Raw genomic sequence first — 16,606 nt, 5'->3', positions numbered from 1 at the left:
CTTAAAAGGTGACACCTTCTCTGTAAAGTTGGGATGGTAACAGGAATTTTCTCATGAGTTTATTGGGAAGATCAAATAATATAATACTGTGGAAGAACTCAGCTCAGCATCTGGAAGGAAGAAGGTGTCCAACTGTTGCTGTTTCTCATGACTAGAGACCCCAGTGCCATTTTGCCCGACACACATGCCTGAACTTCACCCTGCTGAGACTCTGGTAGCAGTGGCATGGTGGGAGAGCCAGGTGTCTATGTTAGAAACAACCAGAAACTCCACAGGTGATTCAGATGAGCAGCCAGGCATGTGACCCACGACTTTAGTCTGAGTGGACACCTTGAGCCCACTCAGTCCTGAGATTATCCATGCTCTTGTAGAAATAAAAGGTAGAGGATGTTTTAGAGTCACCTGGTTCTGAAAGCGTGCTCCTCCCATTGGCAGCACCAGCATCACCTAGGAACTTGTTAGAAATGCAAATATCTGAGAATGCCCCCCAGCCTGCTGAATTAGAAGCTGAGGGTGGGGGGAGTCCCATGTTTAAATAAGCCTCCCAGGGGATTCTGATTCTCAGTAAATTTTGAGACTACTCTTAAAATAAGACCTGGGTTGGTAGGAAATCCTGACCCAGTAACTACTCATTATATTATCTTTTGAATTTGGTTGAAAGAATGTTGAATTTTATCGTTCAGTGGTATTTAGATGTGTTTGATTAATCGCCATTTTCAAACAGGTGAGTCTAGTGAAACAGTCCCTTTAATAGAAAAGTTGTTGGTGGTTAATCTCACAGGGCTCAGAGGTAGCAGAGCAGGGATTAGAATTGAGAATTTGGTCTAGGACCCCTTTATTGAGTTACGAATTTCCTCCAAACTTTTTGTGCTTTATCACAAGACCAAAGAGCCAGATAAACTGAAACAATCACTTCCCGGTTGGCTCAGGGTTAGTCTCCCTGCCAGGGCACACAGGATGGATGGGGAGAAATTGTTTGAGGGCCAGGATCTACTAGGGACCTTGAGTCCGGTGCTCTTGGCTGAACGACACAAGCAGGACTCCGCAGAGCTGGTCGGCACTGGCCCAAGATGCTACTGTACCTGGTGATCCCTCTGCCATGTTCTGTGCTGTGAAAATGAACCTCAGCGCTGGCTCACCAGGGAAGGTTCAGCCATCTGCTGGTTGAGGGACACGGGAACTGCGTTGGGAATGAGGGACCATCAGCCCAGGTCCTTACATAGAGTTTCTCAACCTCTTAGACTTGGTAATTATTTGCTATGGGGGCTGTCCTATGCACTGTAGTAAGTTCAGTAGCAGCCCTAGCCTCTACCCGCTAGAGGCCAAAGGCGCTTCCCACTCCTGGCTGGAATCCTTACCATGAAAAATGTCTCTAGACACTGCCAGATGTGCCCTCTGGGGACACGAAGTAGAGCAAAGCCATCCCCACTTAGAACCACTGCCTTGGTGTGGTTTAGTTTTTCAGGTACAACGCTCAGAAGTTCCTGATTTAGTGCTTGGAAAAGCATTTTTGCCTTTTCTTTTCACCTCTGTACCTTGAGACACAGAAGCACATTAAAAATCTGAATTGATGCACCGAGCCATTTAATTCAACTATCATTATTGTCATTACTTATACTGTTTTCTCACTATGTCTACACAGCACTCCAGGACTCCCTAACCAGTCAGTGGGTGTTGCCCCCAGCTTTCAAACATTTCCACTACCCAAAAATGTTGAGAGTGTGTGCCATATCTTCCTGAGACTCTTATTAAAGAGTGTAGACAGGTGTAGACTGGCACGGTCCCTCCGGCACATCCTTAGGTACTAGCCGAGACTTAGTGCATTTGGTTAACGGGGATAGGGTCCTGCTATTCTCTCTCTCTCTCTCTCTCTCTCTCTCTCCATATATCTGTTATCTATATACCTATAGGTATAGGTGTATAGATATAGGTATTTAGGGATATATTAATCTTTAAAAAAATTTATTTTGAGAGAGAGAGAGAGAGAAGAGAGTGTGGAGGGGAGGGGCAGAAGGAGAGAGAGTCTTAAGCAGACTCTGTGCTGCGTGTTGAGCCTGATAGGGGCTCAATCCCCTGACCCTGAGATCATGACCTGAGCAGAAATCAAGAGCTGGACCCCCAACCAACTGTGCCATCTAGCACCCCTAGATAATTTTTTTCTTAAAGAAAAGATGCTTCCCACTTGATTTTTAGGCCTGTTTTGGGACTCTGCAAGGAAGAAGCTGTTCGGGTAGCATGCTTAGTTCTTCCTCCTACCCCCAGACCGAGTTTTGCCTTTCTCTGTTTCCTGGGACCAGGGATGATATTAAGGAAACTAAATTATAGATGATGCCATAATTGTCATTTCCTCAGATATGCCAGGCAGACATTATTGTTCCTCTGGATGCAGCATTTATTTCCTGAATAATTTAAGACACAAAAATTTAGACACTATGGAATTGATAGAATTGGATGGGGGTACTTAAGTTGGTAGGATATGAAAATATCTATCAGGACGATTGATGAGCCATCCAAGAGCTAATGCCAGCTTGGGCTCTGAACTAGTGAATGACACGTTTGGGGAGAACAGTAACAGGTATGGTCTAAATTAAAAACATTTTTTCAGTCAAGTTCTGAATGTTCATTGACACGGTGGAAAGATTCTCCATTTTACAAAGGGATTCAGTTCCTTTAAATATCAGTCTTTTCTGATGAATGCGAGGCAACATGAATCAGTAAGAATAAAACAAAGTTTCTTCCTGTAGCAGGATGGTGCTGAATTAAAATGTGAGCAGTGTGGTGTGATACACAGTTCACTTGGAGGAACAGGCGTAGGAGGCATGGCAAAGATAGGCAATTATCCTTCATGGTTGCTTAAAATCCCCGTGCAAAAGGCGCATGTGATGGCCCATCGGGGGTGAAACACTCTGAATGTGGACGGAGAGGACACATGAGGATTTCAAATAGGAGACATGGAAATCACACCAGAAGACAATCGAAAAGGCGTGCATTGATTTGGGGGTCAGCTGATTCTCACGGGAGCAGCTCTACAGAATGTGCTCAGGGCTGGAGGGTATCAGGAATGTATTCATTTAAGGGTGGTTCATCATGGTCCCTGCATAATGCCGGAAAGCCTTGGTTTCTCAGAATCCGCATAAACAGAGAGTAGATAGCCTTAAAATATTTTCTTCAGAAGGGGATTCCCAGGACAATGTTCAGAGAATACAGCTCTCTATCTTTTTTGGTTGTTTGCTTCTATCCCATTCATGTATCCATTCCTTTCCAAAACAATGCTTCTCTTATTTACTGCAGTGATTCTCAAGTAGAATGCAGGATGAAAAAATAATGCAAAAAAGACCTCTTAATTCATCATTGAAACCCAAAACCTTAAAGGGTTATTGTAAACAGTTCACCAGGTGACAGGTGTAGATTGACAGGGTCCCGACTGGGATGGTGGCTCACACTCCCTAAGCAACAGAGCCTCAGCCCTTCCAAGACTAAAATGCCCCCAAAAGGGGGCTTAGCCCCCTGTGCATGGAGGGAAAAGCAGAACAGATTACTGAAGGCATAGGTGCCTAAGATTTAGTGCTACACAAAATTGCTTAGACACACTAACGTTTTGGCACATCCCTTCTGGAATCAAAATAATTCTTTAGAAAACACAGGTAAGGGCCCAGCTTTCACGGACCATCTGCTACAGACAGAGCCACATAGAACAAGATGCAGAAGCCTTAGCTTCCTTCTTGAAGGAAGAAAGCTACTGTACCTCATGGGATTATATGAATATTTAACTTTTGAGTGTGGCAGACACTGCAATCAGCATTTTTAAAATAGTATGCTAGTTCATTCTTAGAGTGACTCTAAGAATTAATTACTCTTTTGGTTCCTCAAAAAACTGAGATTCAGAGAAAGTTTAAACAGTCTGTGGAAACTCCCAGAGCTAGTGATGAGTGAGGGGGTGAACTGGGTTTTGAATTCAGATAATTAGACTCCGGAATCCATACTCTAACTACAATATTACACAATGATTCTTTCAAAAGCGTAGTTTCTAAGGGCAGGTAAACTTGAAGATTAATTGATTTCTGGACTATTCTCCTAATCTACAATCATCAAATTGACCAGAAAATGAGGAGGAGAAAGAAATTGAATGAGGGAGAATTGGATGACTTTATGGTAGAAATGTGACGAAGCCAGGTTTGAGGCCCAAAATGAAAACACTGGTTTGAATGGGAAGTAAATCTTGAAAAGGTTGTGGTGAACAGGACCTACATGTCTCCATTCGGGGCCTCAACAAGTAGTAGAGTGATATGCTGCACACAAAGGCAGCAGAGAAGGGGGCAAGTGGGAACAGAACCCCAGATTGTGTTCTAGTGGACCAGCCATGTGCATTCATAAGGCTGGGCTGGGGAGACAGAGAACCTTTTTCTAAATTGTGCAGAGGTGGCCTCTGTGGGTGAGGGGAGGCCCTCCCCACAACTGTGAAGCTCCACAGGGTTTATCTGCACCAGGCTGAGAGAGGCTCCTGCCTCTTATGTAAGGCAGGGACAGCCAGTGTTTTCATGAAAGTCACCTTCATGCCACATCTCACTATTGCTCACATTTTGGAGATTCCAAGAATCTGCTCCCAAAGGTCAGAAGCAGTAAAGGCAAGGAAGAAATGAAGCACTAGAAGAAAGTGGAAAAAATCTTTTAGACAGTCCATAAATAAATAATGACCCCAGGCTTCAAAATTAGAGGTCATACACAGAAGGGTTTTTTTTTTTTGTTTTGTTTTGTTTTTTTTTTTTTTTTGCCCTCTGAGCACAGGTGGGGTCTTGCACATCAGGTTTAAAATGCACGTAGGTAAATAAGTAATGAGCAGTGGCTGGTACTTGGAGTTGCAGTCCCACTGCAAGTTCCTTTTGTAAAAGTCAAATGAGTAAGGAGCCTTGCTCATTTAGGACTCCCTCATCCAACAGCTTCTGAAACACAGAAGAAAGACCTTTGCCTATGGTCCACCCTGATATACCAGTATATCCAAACATACATTAAAATAAACACTTGGAAAAACAATAATAAACACTTGGAAGAGATGACACACATTAATCATTGCTGGCGAAAGCTGGCTCTCAGGATATCCTTAATCAGTGTCTCCTGGGCTTCGGGCATTCACAGATCACCTTCATGGTTCCTGCCAAATCCTTGTATCACTTCCCCACTTGGGTGCCTCATATACCATTGTCCACTCTCTCTTTTTCTTTATAATGACTGTTTTTTTAAAATCTAAAAATCCTTGAGCAGAAAACTCGCTCGCTCTTCTGCAAATGTGAAACCAATTTTTCCCTCATAAGAAGAAAAGCATAAACGTAGGTGCAACGAGAACAAAATAGTGGCGCTAAACATTCAGTAGCTACTCTTGCCTGCCAAATGCTCTGAGCTTGAGGTCTTTTCTGTCTTTATAAAAAAAAGAGATGATTTTTAGAAAGATATTAAGGCAAATTAGCACCAAAGAAACCTGTGATGGTTTTCTGGGAAAAAAATCAGAAGTGTAAGAAAATTGTAAAGGGAGTAACTTTTTCATTATGTAAATGTTATCTAAGGGTTTTGGGGGGGGTACCATTCCCCTGATACAGTAATAATGTCCACCCACCCACCTTGTCCCTCCCACCCATCAAATCAAGTTTGAACATAGAACTCAACTGAATCAAGCAGGCCCTTTCCCGTGTGTAACACTCCTTTGCTGGGGATAATCCTTTTGTCCCACATCCTTTGTTTTATGTGCAAGTCACGTTGATTGTAAACAAATAATTTACTTACCATGTTCATCAAGCAAAATATTGTCAGGCTTCATATCCCTAGGGGAGTAAAAGGAAAAGAGAAAGTTGCTCATAATCAATCAAGCAAACAAGCAAATAGAACTAAAGGATAAAAGTGGAAGCACACAAGAGCTCCAAGTTGGCTTGAAACAATGAGCTAGCCCTTCGTCATTCACGCTCTCATCCAGTTTCCATGGTGAATCTCTGACACGATTACAATTAAGATCCCCAATTTCTAGATCAGAAAATGGAGGCTTAAAGGGCCTCTGTTAGTAAAAGAAAGATCTGGGCTTTGAGATTGAGTCCCTGTCATCCAAAAGCTGACATTCTTTACTTCTGTAGCATCTGACATGTAAGCAGGTAACTTTAGCTTCTAGGGTCATAGGGGCAATTAAATTGCCATAGGTAGTAGTACTCAGTATCCTTTTCATCTTTGTCACTGGAATGAATGTCAAGACTCTAAAAAACAAGGAAAAAATGATCTAAGATAGGGTTATATTTTAAACTTGCAGAAATTAGAAGATGCTATAATGTCTCTCGTTACTTAATAAATATTATCGCTGGGGTAATTAAAGGAGTTGGACTCATCTTCCAGGCATTAGTGAGATCCTTAAATTCATAGGAGGAAACAGAACTCACCTTTTTCCAGTGAAAGGAGTAGTTTGATGGTAAATACTTAGAGGAGTGGCCCACGGTGTTTTCAAAGTCCTCATGACATAGTATTAGTGTAAGCCTCAATCAGAGAACAGCAGTGTAGTTTGTAAGGGCCCTTGCTCTTGCACTAGGGTTTTACTGCCTTTCCCTAATACACCATTATAGCCCTCCAACCTAAATTCTCAAAAGCCATTAAAGATGAAATTCTGCAATAGGTTTTGAGGATGCATATTCAGCCTAGTCAAGTGGCTTTTATGTCATTGAAATAAGACGACCTTGTCTTTGACACACCAAGAATGTCAGGATCCTCTTTTCTTGACAATTTTAATGAATCATAAGCCCCTTAGTAACTACAAGCAGAACAAAGCATATGCCATACCAATGTGCAGGTGCATGTATGCATGAACTTTGAATATTTTCTTATTTCCTTTGTTAGGTTTCAAACATTAATTCTGGATTCAGAAGTCATCATCTGTATCTGTGACACATTTTTCTCTGGTGCAGGGTACAACTGACTAAAAAGATGCATGTCATAGGGTTTCAAATTACCTGTTTCTATGGTTAAACTCTCTTAGTATTGCAAACTCCACCCCAAACTCTTTTGAGATGGATTCTATTGTTTCAAGAATTATCGAGTCCAAACTCACTCATATGAAATAAAGTCCCTTTCATCATCTGGCTCCTGTGCTCCCTGCATCTCCTCACCTTCTGCTGATTCTTTGCCTCAATCAGAGCTCTCTTACCAAGGGACTCAGAAAAAGCAGATTCATCCCTCAACTCAAAGGTCTGAAACAACTTCCTGCAGGAAGCCTTCTCTGAATCTCCAGTTCTGAGTCTACGGCTCCTCCTATGTGCTTGGCATGGTATACTTCTTCCATCATAACATTTATCATGCTCATATTTCTTTTTCTCTAACTGGATCATAAACTCCTTGATGTCAGCGATGGTTTCTAGGTTAATGTCATATTCCATTACATAGGCTCACAGTGCTTGGCAGGCGGTAAATGAATGACTAAATGATACCAGGAGAATGTCTAGTGCATTCAAGAAGGCTAATCCTAATGGTACATACCAGAGTACTAAGGATGCACCCTCAAATACTGTGCAATTCAAAGCTTAAGGTAAACTGGATATTAGTTTCTTGCTACCTCTTTCACACCCTCACCCAGTGAGCAGCATCAGCAAAAAAGAGGCCCCATGGAGTTCTGTGGGGAGGGAAGACACTTGGGTATGACAAGATTAGCATAATGATTTCACTGCCTGGATTCATGAAGGCTTGGTGAGTAAGATGACTTGCTGTGGGTTTGACACTTTCAGACGTTTCTATGAAATCCTTGAGCATCATTTTTAAGTGTCAAAGCCACATCTCATTGTATCTACTACCTTTCCCAGAAACTACCTTGAAGCTTAAAGAATAATACAGAGATCAGAGATGTAACAGCTCATATGATTATTCCTACTTATATTCATTTATTCATTGAATACTTATCTACTTTGAGAAGCCACTGTGCTAGAATATAGGAAATAAAAAGATAAATGAGATCTAGTTGGCTCTGGGATGGAGAGGGTAGGAAAGGTTCATAAGGAACCATGCCAAAAGCTTTACAGTGTAAAAGGGGTGTGTTTACTACAAAATTCAGAGAAAACATATATGTGGAAAATGTAAGATAAATATTTTAAAAGTTGGACTTTAAGAAAAAAATAAAGTGTATAGACACAGATTCTGAGTACATAGCTTCCCTGAAATGTGATGAGGTAACTTCTAAGTCACTACAGGGTAAACTTCAGCATGCTAACATTATTTATTCACATACCAGAAGACAGTGATAATAAACCCGGTGTACTATATTAAAATTCTGATAGGACAAGTTGATGTTTTCTAGTTTTGAAATTTAGCACCACTTCCTCAGCTCTGTAGCTTGGTCAAATAACACTAAGTATGAGGGAACTTATTCTAAGCTGTTTCTTTCATTTAAGGTGACCTCTACTATGGTTTAACTTGGTGGTTATGTTGAAAATCACCTGGGGGAGCTGTAAACAACCTGGGTTCCCTGATCTCATTCAGTCCTGTGGCAATTGGACTCTCTGTGGCCAGGCCTATGTGTCTGTCCAAAAAAAAAACAAAAAAACAAAAACAAAAACAAAAACAAAAAACAAAAAAAAAAAACAGAAACGTCTAGGACTTTCTGATGTACAATCATGTTCAGAGATACCATCCAAACATTGTCCACATCCAAAGATGTCAATCTGATTTTAAACTCTGAACCTCTTAAAAGCTTATCTATGAATGAAAAGGCATTGGAAAAGCACAACACTTAGCACTGTTGGCAAAGTTCTTTGGTTCAGACCTATATGGAGGACTCTAACAACTTCCTATCATCAGCGAGTCACTAATAAGTTCCTTCTCTCTTGTTATCCGTAATTCGAGGTGATATAATGTCTGTGTGGTTGTTACATCAAATCACAAAAGCCATTAAAGATGAAATTCTGCAATAGGTTTTGAGGATGCATTTTCAGCCTAGTCAAGTGGCTTTTATGTCATTGAAATAAGACGACCTTGTCTTTGACACACCAAGAATGTCAGGATCCTCTTTTCTTGACAATTTTAATGAATCATAAGCCCCTTAGTAACTACAAGCAGAACAAAGCATATGCCATACCAATGTGCAGGTGCATGTATGCATGAACTTTGAATATTAACCCGAATTAACCTTCAATCTTCTTTCCTTCTATCTGATACCCGAAGTGTTTACTTACTCCTATTTCCTAATCATTCCTTTGTTATTATAGCAGCCTACCCCTGACCAACCTGACCTTCTCTCCAGTCCACTCCCCAAGCTTGTACACGCATCACCCTGAGACCATCAATTGTTGACTCTATCACTTTGTGTTTATGCATCAAAACCCTCATTCATATCCTTAATTCCCTTCCACAGCCACTGTTAACATCCCTTGTACAAATCTTTAATTTTCTTACTGCCTTCAATTGTTTTTATCTATTAAAACCACACTATTGGTTAAACCCAACTCCCCAATTCTTCTCACCTACAGCCAAGCTCCTGAACTTTGCTGGAAACAGACATAGTAATATTTACCTCTCATTTGAATTCATGGCCGCATATCTCAAGCCAGCACCAGTGTGCCAAGCCCTAGTGAGATACCTTCTCCAAGAGGAGCACATCACACTCTCCATTGCCCTCAGGCCTCTTTCATGTTCACTCTCAATTTCTCTCAGTTGATGGCTGAACCTCCTTAGTTCACAAAGACAAGAGAACTATCTACCACTGAGTCTACCAACCACTTCACAAAGACAAGAGAGCTACCTACTATTAAGTCTACCAACCTCCCTATTTCTATATCCATACTCATAGCCTTCCCACCAGTTATAATAAATTAAAAGTCCCTGCACCTACCCCAGACAACTCTTCTCTTGCAGCTCTGGATCTCATCTTCTTTCACCTTCTCACAGATTTCTCTTAGCTTGGTATTCCTTCCCTTCTCCTACACCTTTTTCTACCTCTCTTTAGGAAGTATGTTATGGTTGAGTCTCTTGGAAATACCTTCCTTGATGCATAACTACCTCCACTTATCATCCCATTTTCACTAATTTCCTTTGCAATAACAACTCTGGATTGAGTTGTTAATAGGTGAGAAATCAGAAACAGCATCTCCGTTCTCCTTTTCAGCCCATTCCAGCCAGGCTTCCATCTCTGCTACTTCCTGAAATTGCCCCTGTCGGATACATCGATGACCTCCAGTTTGCCAAATCCCCTAGCTGCATTTTTATTTACCATGCTTTACTTCTCTGTGGATTGATCATTCCTTCTCTTCTGACATACTTTATTCTTGTGTTTTGCAAAAAGCCCCTTTCTACTGGTTTTCCTTCTGCCACAGAGATTCCTCCCCAGTCTTGTCTGCTGGTATCTTCTTGGTTCAACCTCTAAATGCTGATTCCCCAGAGCTTAGTCACATATACCGCTACTCTCACTTAAATTATTTCATTTATTCCTGTGATTTAAAAAAATTATATATATTTTGGAAATATAAATAAAAATATATACATATATGTATGTGTGTACACACACACAGACACACACATATTTTGTCTCCATCCCTGACCCTGTAATTCTAGATTAATAATATGTCCAACTTCTTGCTTGATATTTCCATCCGTATGTCTAAGAGCCATGACAAATATGTTCTAAAGAGAAGCCTTGGCATTTATCCACATCCCATACAGATACCCAAATCCTCTTCTTTCAGGATTCCTAGCACATAGCTTCATAATTCTCCCACTGTAAAAATTAAAATCTTGAGATTATTCTTTTTTTATAAAAAAATATTTTATTTATTTGACAGAGAAAGAGAGCAGAAGCAGGGAGAGTGGCAGAGGGAGAGGGAGAAGTAGGGAGAGGGAGAAGCAGGGAGCCTGGTCAAGGGCTGGATCCCAGGACCCCGAGATTATGACCTGAGCCAAAGGCAGATCCTTCCCTGACTAAGCCACCCAGGTGCCCCTGAAAATCTCAAGATCATTCTTAATTCTTTTCTTTCTTTAACTCATAGTATTAGTCCTTCAACAACTCTTAATAACTCCACCTTTGAAATACAATTACTGAAAACAGTATGGTGGTCTCTCAAAAAAAATTGAACATGGAAATTAATACATGGTTCCACGTTCTTTTTCTATGGGTATGTACCCAAAACAATAGAAAAGCAAACATCTGAACAGATATTCATATATCCATGTTTATAGCAGCATTATTCACAGTGGTCAAGAAGTAGAAACAAACCAAATATCCAACAGTGGGGGAATGAATAAACAAAAGGTGGTGTATACATACAGTGGAATCCAGCTTTAAAAAGAAACAGGATTCTGATACAGGCTACACCATGGATGCACCATTAGGACATTACACTAAGTGACATATGCTAGACTCCAAAGGACAAACATGATATGATACCACTTACATGAGGTATCAGTTGAAGTAATGCACTAGTACCTTCTTGCTTCTCCTACTGTCCCTCAACAATCCACTAGTCACATGGCCCTCAAAGTGGTGAGGGCCACCACACAATATTCCCTGTGTAACATCCTTTGGCTCCCAATTCACATGAAATAAAAATCTAAATCATTTATTGCTGGCATCATATGCCCTTTACATACTCTAGCCCTGCACAGCCCTGAGCTCCACACAATAGCACCCCGTCCCTGCCACACACCATGCTCCAGCCACACTGAGGGTGTGCTTTCCCTCCTTTGCACAGATGGCTCCCTCGGACTGCAACCTCCTTTGTCTGCAATCCTGTTCTCTTAGACCTTTATTTGGCTCACTGCTTCCTATCATTTCAGATCTATGCTAAAATATCTCTTCCAAATTCTTTCCTGACCACTTGACCTAAAATAGCCTCCCCCACCATCCTTACCTCTTCACCTCCATCTTACATTCAGCACAGCTCTGAACACTATTTTCCTATTTATTTATTATTTTTCTACCCCACTGGAATATAAGTTCTCAGAGAAAGGAAATCTCTTCTGTATTGTACAATGTTATAGCTCCTGGGCTCGTAGAAGTGCCCAGAACAAAGCAAGGACTCAAGTAAATATTTGTCATAAAAATGAGTGAATCTGGTCCCTTGGCTTCTCAAACTTCTGGAATTAAAAGCCGTATATTTCTTTTTTCCTTAAGAAGAGCCAGGAAAAAGCAAAACAAAGAAAGTCCTCTCTATGACTGATGCACTGTATTTACTGTTGGTCAACCAGAACATTGATCATTTTTATTAAACGTATCAGTGTATATTTAGAGCAAGAGTAAGAAAGAAGTGATTTCTGCACAATTAGAGCTTGTGACTTTGGAGAGGGGCTACAGAATTTGGGGCGTGGTAAATTGCAGTTCTAGGGACACACATTCTGTAGAAATTCTTCATTCCATCTCGACTTAATTAAGCAGAAAAGGCTGAATCAGCTGATGCCTACGGTGGCAACTATAAATTGTACCGTGGAAATACAATGCTCCCTGGGGCAGGATCCAAGGCAGAACTGATGTATCTGCTGTTCTCACTCGAATGACTTTACAAGATATTAGCAGAACTTAATAGGCTAATTACATCCCTTCACTGCACCTACCCTGGAATCAAGTTGTTCACCCTGCAACCCGATATGGGGTATTGTGAGAACAGGGAACAAGAAAATCAGTGTCTCCAAACCACAATCAACCCCTTCAGTGTCCATAGCTTTGTGATAGGTCTACAGTTGGGGTTTAATTCTTTCTTACATAATGTACTCTTGTATGGGGCTCTCTCCTATTTCTTGAGAGGGGAAATATATTATGCATATGATTCTATATTATTTAAGATGTCACACAGACGTTTTTGGTCACATAAAAAGACATATGTAAGAAAAAAGTGAGGTGGGGATGGCAGGGTATAAGGGGTATTTGTTTTTTTTTAAGATTTTATTTATTGGGGTGCCTGGGTGGCTCAGGTGGTTAAGCATCTGCCTTCGGCTCAGGTGGGATCCTGGGATCAAGCCCCGCATCAGCTCCCTGCTCAGAGGGGAGTCTGCTTCTCCCTCTCCCTCTGCCCATCCCCCCACCACCTTGTTCATGCTTGCTCTGTCTGCTCATGTCACTCTGTCACTCTCTCAAATAAATAAATAATAAATAATAAATAATAATAAATAATAAATAATAAATCTTTTTAAAAAGATTTTATTTATTTATTCATGAGACACACACACACACACACACACACACACACACAGAGACAGAGACAGAGACACAGGGAGAGAGAGAAGCAGGCTCCATGTAGGGAGCCCGACGTGGGACTCCATCCCGGGTCTCCAGGATCACCCCCTGGGCTGAAGGTGGCGCTAAACCACTGAGCCACCCAGGCTGCCCTATAAGGGGTGTTTGTGAGCAGAAATGCATAGTTCAACAGGAGGCAGTCGTAAAGAGTGCCAGAGTTAGATTATGGACCAAGTAATCCTCCATCTCTTTTTTACTAACTGGCTGATTTTTTTTTTTAAGTTTAAATTTCATTTTTAAAAATTTAGATATAATTGACATATAATGTTATATTCGTTTCAGGTATAGGAAATAGTTATTTGATACTCATTGTAGTGATCATTTCATAATATATATAAGTTTAGTTAGTATCCATCACCACACATAGTTAGAGTGGGTTTTGTTTTGTTTTTTTACTGTGATGAAAATTTTTAAGATTTACTCTTTTAGTAACTTTCTGCCTGCTTACCTTTTTAAGATTTTATTTATTTATTCATGAGAGACACAGAGAGAGGCAGAGACAGGCAGAGGGAGAAGCAGGCTCCCTGCGGGGAGCCCAGTGTAGGGGCTCGATCCCAGGACCCCAGGATCACACGCTGAGCTGAAGGCAGACAATCGCAGAGCCATCCAGGCATCCCTCTGCCTGCTTATTGTTCTTGTTGTTCAAATCCAACATTCCGGGATCCCTGGGTGGCATAGCGGTTTAGCTCCTGCCTTTGGCCCAGGGCGCGATCCTGGAGACCCAGGATCGAATCCCACGTCGGGCTCCTGGTGCATGGAGCCTGCTTCTCCCTCTGCCTGTGTCTCTGCCTCTCTCTCTCTCACTGTGTGCCTATCATAAGTAAATAAATAAAAAAAAAAAAACAAAAAACAAATCCAACATTCCCCATAGTTTGTTCAAGGGAATATGAGTTAAAAATACATTCTGTAATAATATATAATACATATTTTATACATGTAGTTATATATACATATAAAATGTTTACATATTCATTTTGAGTGTAATGGATTTTCATGGATAGCACTGCTTTTCATTTGTCACCCCACTACACAGGTCCAATGTCATTATATATTAATCAGGTGATGAAGGCAATGACTTTACCATCCTACCATCCGTGAAAATGTTATGCAGCATCCCTTTTTGAATTTGTGTTTCTTTTCTCAAGTATCATTGAAGACACTAGCCTACCTACCATGCCTTCCTTCTCTCTGATGTCTTCTCTCATGACTTCTGAATTTCTCCTCCATTGTCCATAATAATTTACCTTTTATGTTAAATCACCAAATACAAGCCAGAGCATTAGACCTCCAGCTTAGCATGTCATTCTCCTCCAAACCCCCCAACCCAAACAACTTATGAAGATATTCACAACCAGGATAGGTTTCTTTGGTAAAGGGGAAGAGTGGTAGGGACCAGATGTTAATGGCCCTTTGGCAAAAAAAAAAAAAAAAAAAAGGGGGGGGGCCAGTTCTTCAGTAGAGAGCACTGAGGCAGTTACAAATAAGCACTGAAGTCAGGATCTGAGAAAGAACCTCTTAATAGATAGACACTTCCAAAGTTGGTGTGAACTATCATGTAATCTTAAAATGTGATGTGGATGTTGTCACTGAGGCTGGATAAGCATTTGACAGCAATACAGTAAGTGGATAGTGCAGCAGAGGAACACTAACCTGCTCAGCTGACCTTTCAGAGCCCTTTGAGCCCTGATCCTCATGAGTCACCCAAGGCTTCTCACAGAGGTTCCCTAAAAGTCACCTCCCTTGTTTGATTTACCACTTAGACACTAAAGGAAAGCAGTACTATCTACATATACAAAAGTGGGAGTGAGAGAGAGAGAGAATCTAAGGCCACTGACTTGTCCACAGTCTCACAGCTCATAAATGACAGAGATGGAATTTAAATGTCATGGTCTTTCCACTATTGCTCACGTGGTTATTTTAGCTAGGATGGCAAGTAGGTTCCAAGCATGGGGCCAACTCTTTAGTTAGTAGTGTCTGCCATGTTGAAAAGGAGGGCCTTCATGTTCGAGAGAAATGAGTGCCAAGGTTGATCAGCAATTCCTCACTTAGACACAGGAAAGAGGGGTTTCAGGAGAATTGATAAAAAATTGTCAAACTGCTGCACTTCCCATGAGTAATAGAATGGTTCTAGCTACCACTTACTGTCCATGCTACAACAGCTACTTGATAGACAACATATCTTTTATTGCTCACAGCAGCTCCCTCACTTAGAATATGACCCCCATTTTTGCAGGTGAAGAAAGCGTAGCTCAGAGAGTTTACATTACTCATCCAAGATTACATGATAAGTAACTGCTGGAGCTGGGGTACAACCAGAGATAGTGAGGTGCAATCTTAGTTTATATCTCAATGCTTATATTTTACTTCTCCACAGAAGAGAGAAGAATGTCCTCACGTACCTGGGGGTCTGGGATGTGGTTCATATTGGGCTGCAGCGAGTTTAATTTTTTTCCTATATTTGAAAATCATGTATATTTTCCTCCCAACTCTATAATATAGTCATGTTTCTTTTAAATGTAAAAGTAAAGTTCCACATGTGTTATATGGAATAAATCTGTTGTTCTAGTAAGGTGAGTCACACTTATCCTGATGGTACAGATCCATCAGTCAGATATTCCTGTTGAGAAGCATGGTTATATCCCACCATCCCACTCACTTGAGATTTTTAGCCAACTTGCACTCTTTGGAGGCAGAATGTTTAATGACAAGGCTTCCTGCCTTGCTGTTTAGCATTAGTCAATGCTCATTCACTGCCATTATTTCCTTTAATTTGGATTCACACAGATAGAAACCTAGGTCCCATTTATCCATTCTATAACCAAGGAAGCAAGGACATGGCATTAGGGACCTGAGCTAAGTCCCCTGGCCACAAGGACTGGCTTAAACTCAAATCTCCTGGGTCTTTCTCTCAACCTGAAGAGAAATGTACAGGGAAAGAAATGTACTAGTTAGTGGAAGGGAAAGAGTCTACAAAGTAAGAGAGACCAAGGAGTGGTCATCTATTGATCGTAACAGATAAATTGTCATGAGAGGGTTTTGCTGTTGTTGTTTTGTTTTGTTTTGTTTTGTTTTATAATTGCATAGAGGACAGGGGTATTCAATTTGAGGCAAAAAGCAGTTTGTTCCATTTCAGCTCTAGAACTGAAACTATCCTCTCTTGCCGGGGTCATACATGACCCAGCTGGAATTCAGTCCCAGGCCATTGGGTTTGATGCCAGTGTCTCTTCTCTCCCTCACCCAGTCCCAGACTGAGGGATGATCATTGTACACCAATCATGAGAATCTGGTTCCCTTATCACGGTTTCTGTTAAGGTGGGGATGAGCCAGAATGGTCAGTGAGACCTAACGGGATCCTACTATCAGGGCCTTCAGAAA

At 41.1% G+C, this 16,606-nt stretch overlaps 1 protein-coding gene across 3 annotated transcripts in view; it reads right to left on the bottom strand.

The window, feature by feature from the left end:
* Positions 1 to 16,606, bottom strand: part of STK32A (serine/threonine kinase 32A) — a 127,985-nt gene that overhangs the window by 33,704 nt on the left and 77,675 nt on the right. For all 3 annotated transcript variants that reach the window (XM_025447652.3, XM_035713556.2, XM_035713554.2), the window contains exon 6: positions 5,776 to 5,813. In XM_025447652.3, coding sequence (XP_025303437.3) covers positions 5,776 to 5,813 — 38 coding nt within the window. The remainder of the gene's footprint in view (positions 1 to 5,775; positions 5,814 to 16,606) is intronic.

The sequence above is a fragment of the Canis lupus genome, chromosome 2 (genome assembly GCF_003254725.2).
Source record: "Canis lupus dingo isolate Sandy chromosome 2, ASM325472v2, whole genome shotgun sequence".
Lineage (NCBI taxonomy): Eukaryota > Metazoa > Chordata > Mammalia > Carnivora > Canidae > Canis > Canis lupus.
This window is presented reverse-complemented; position numbering and strand designations above follow the sequence as displayed.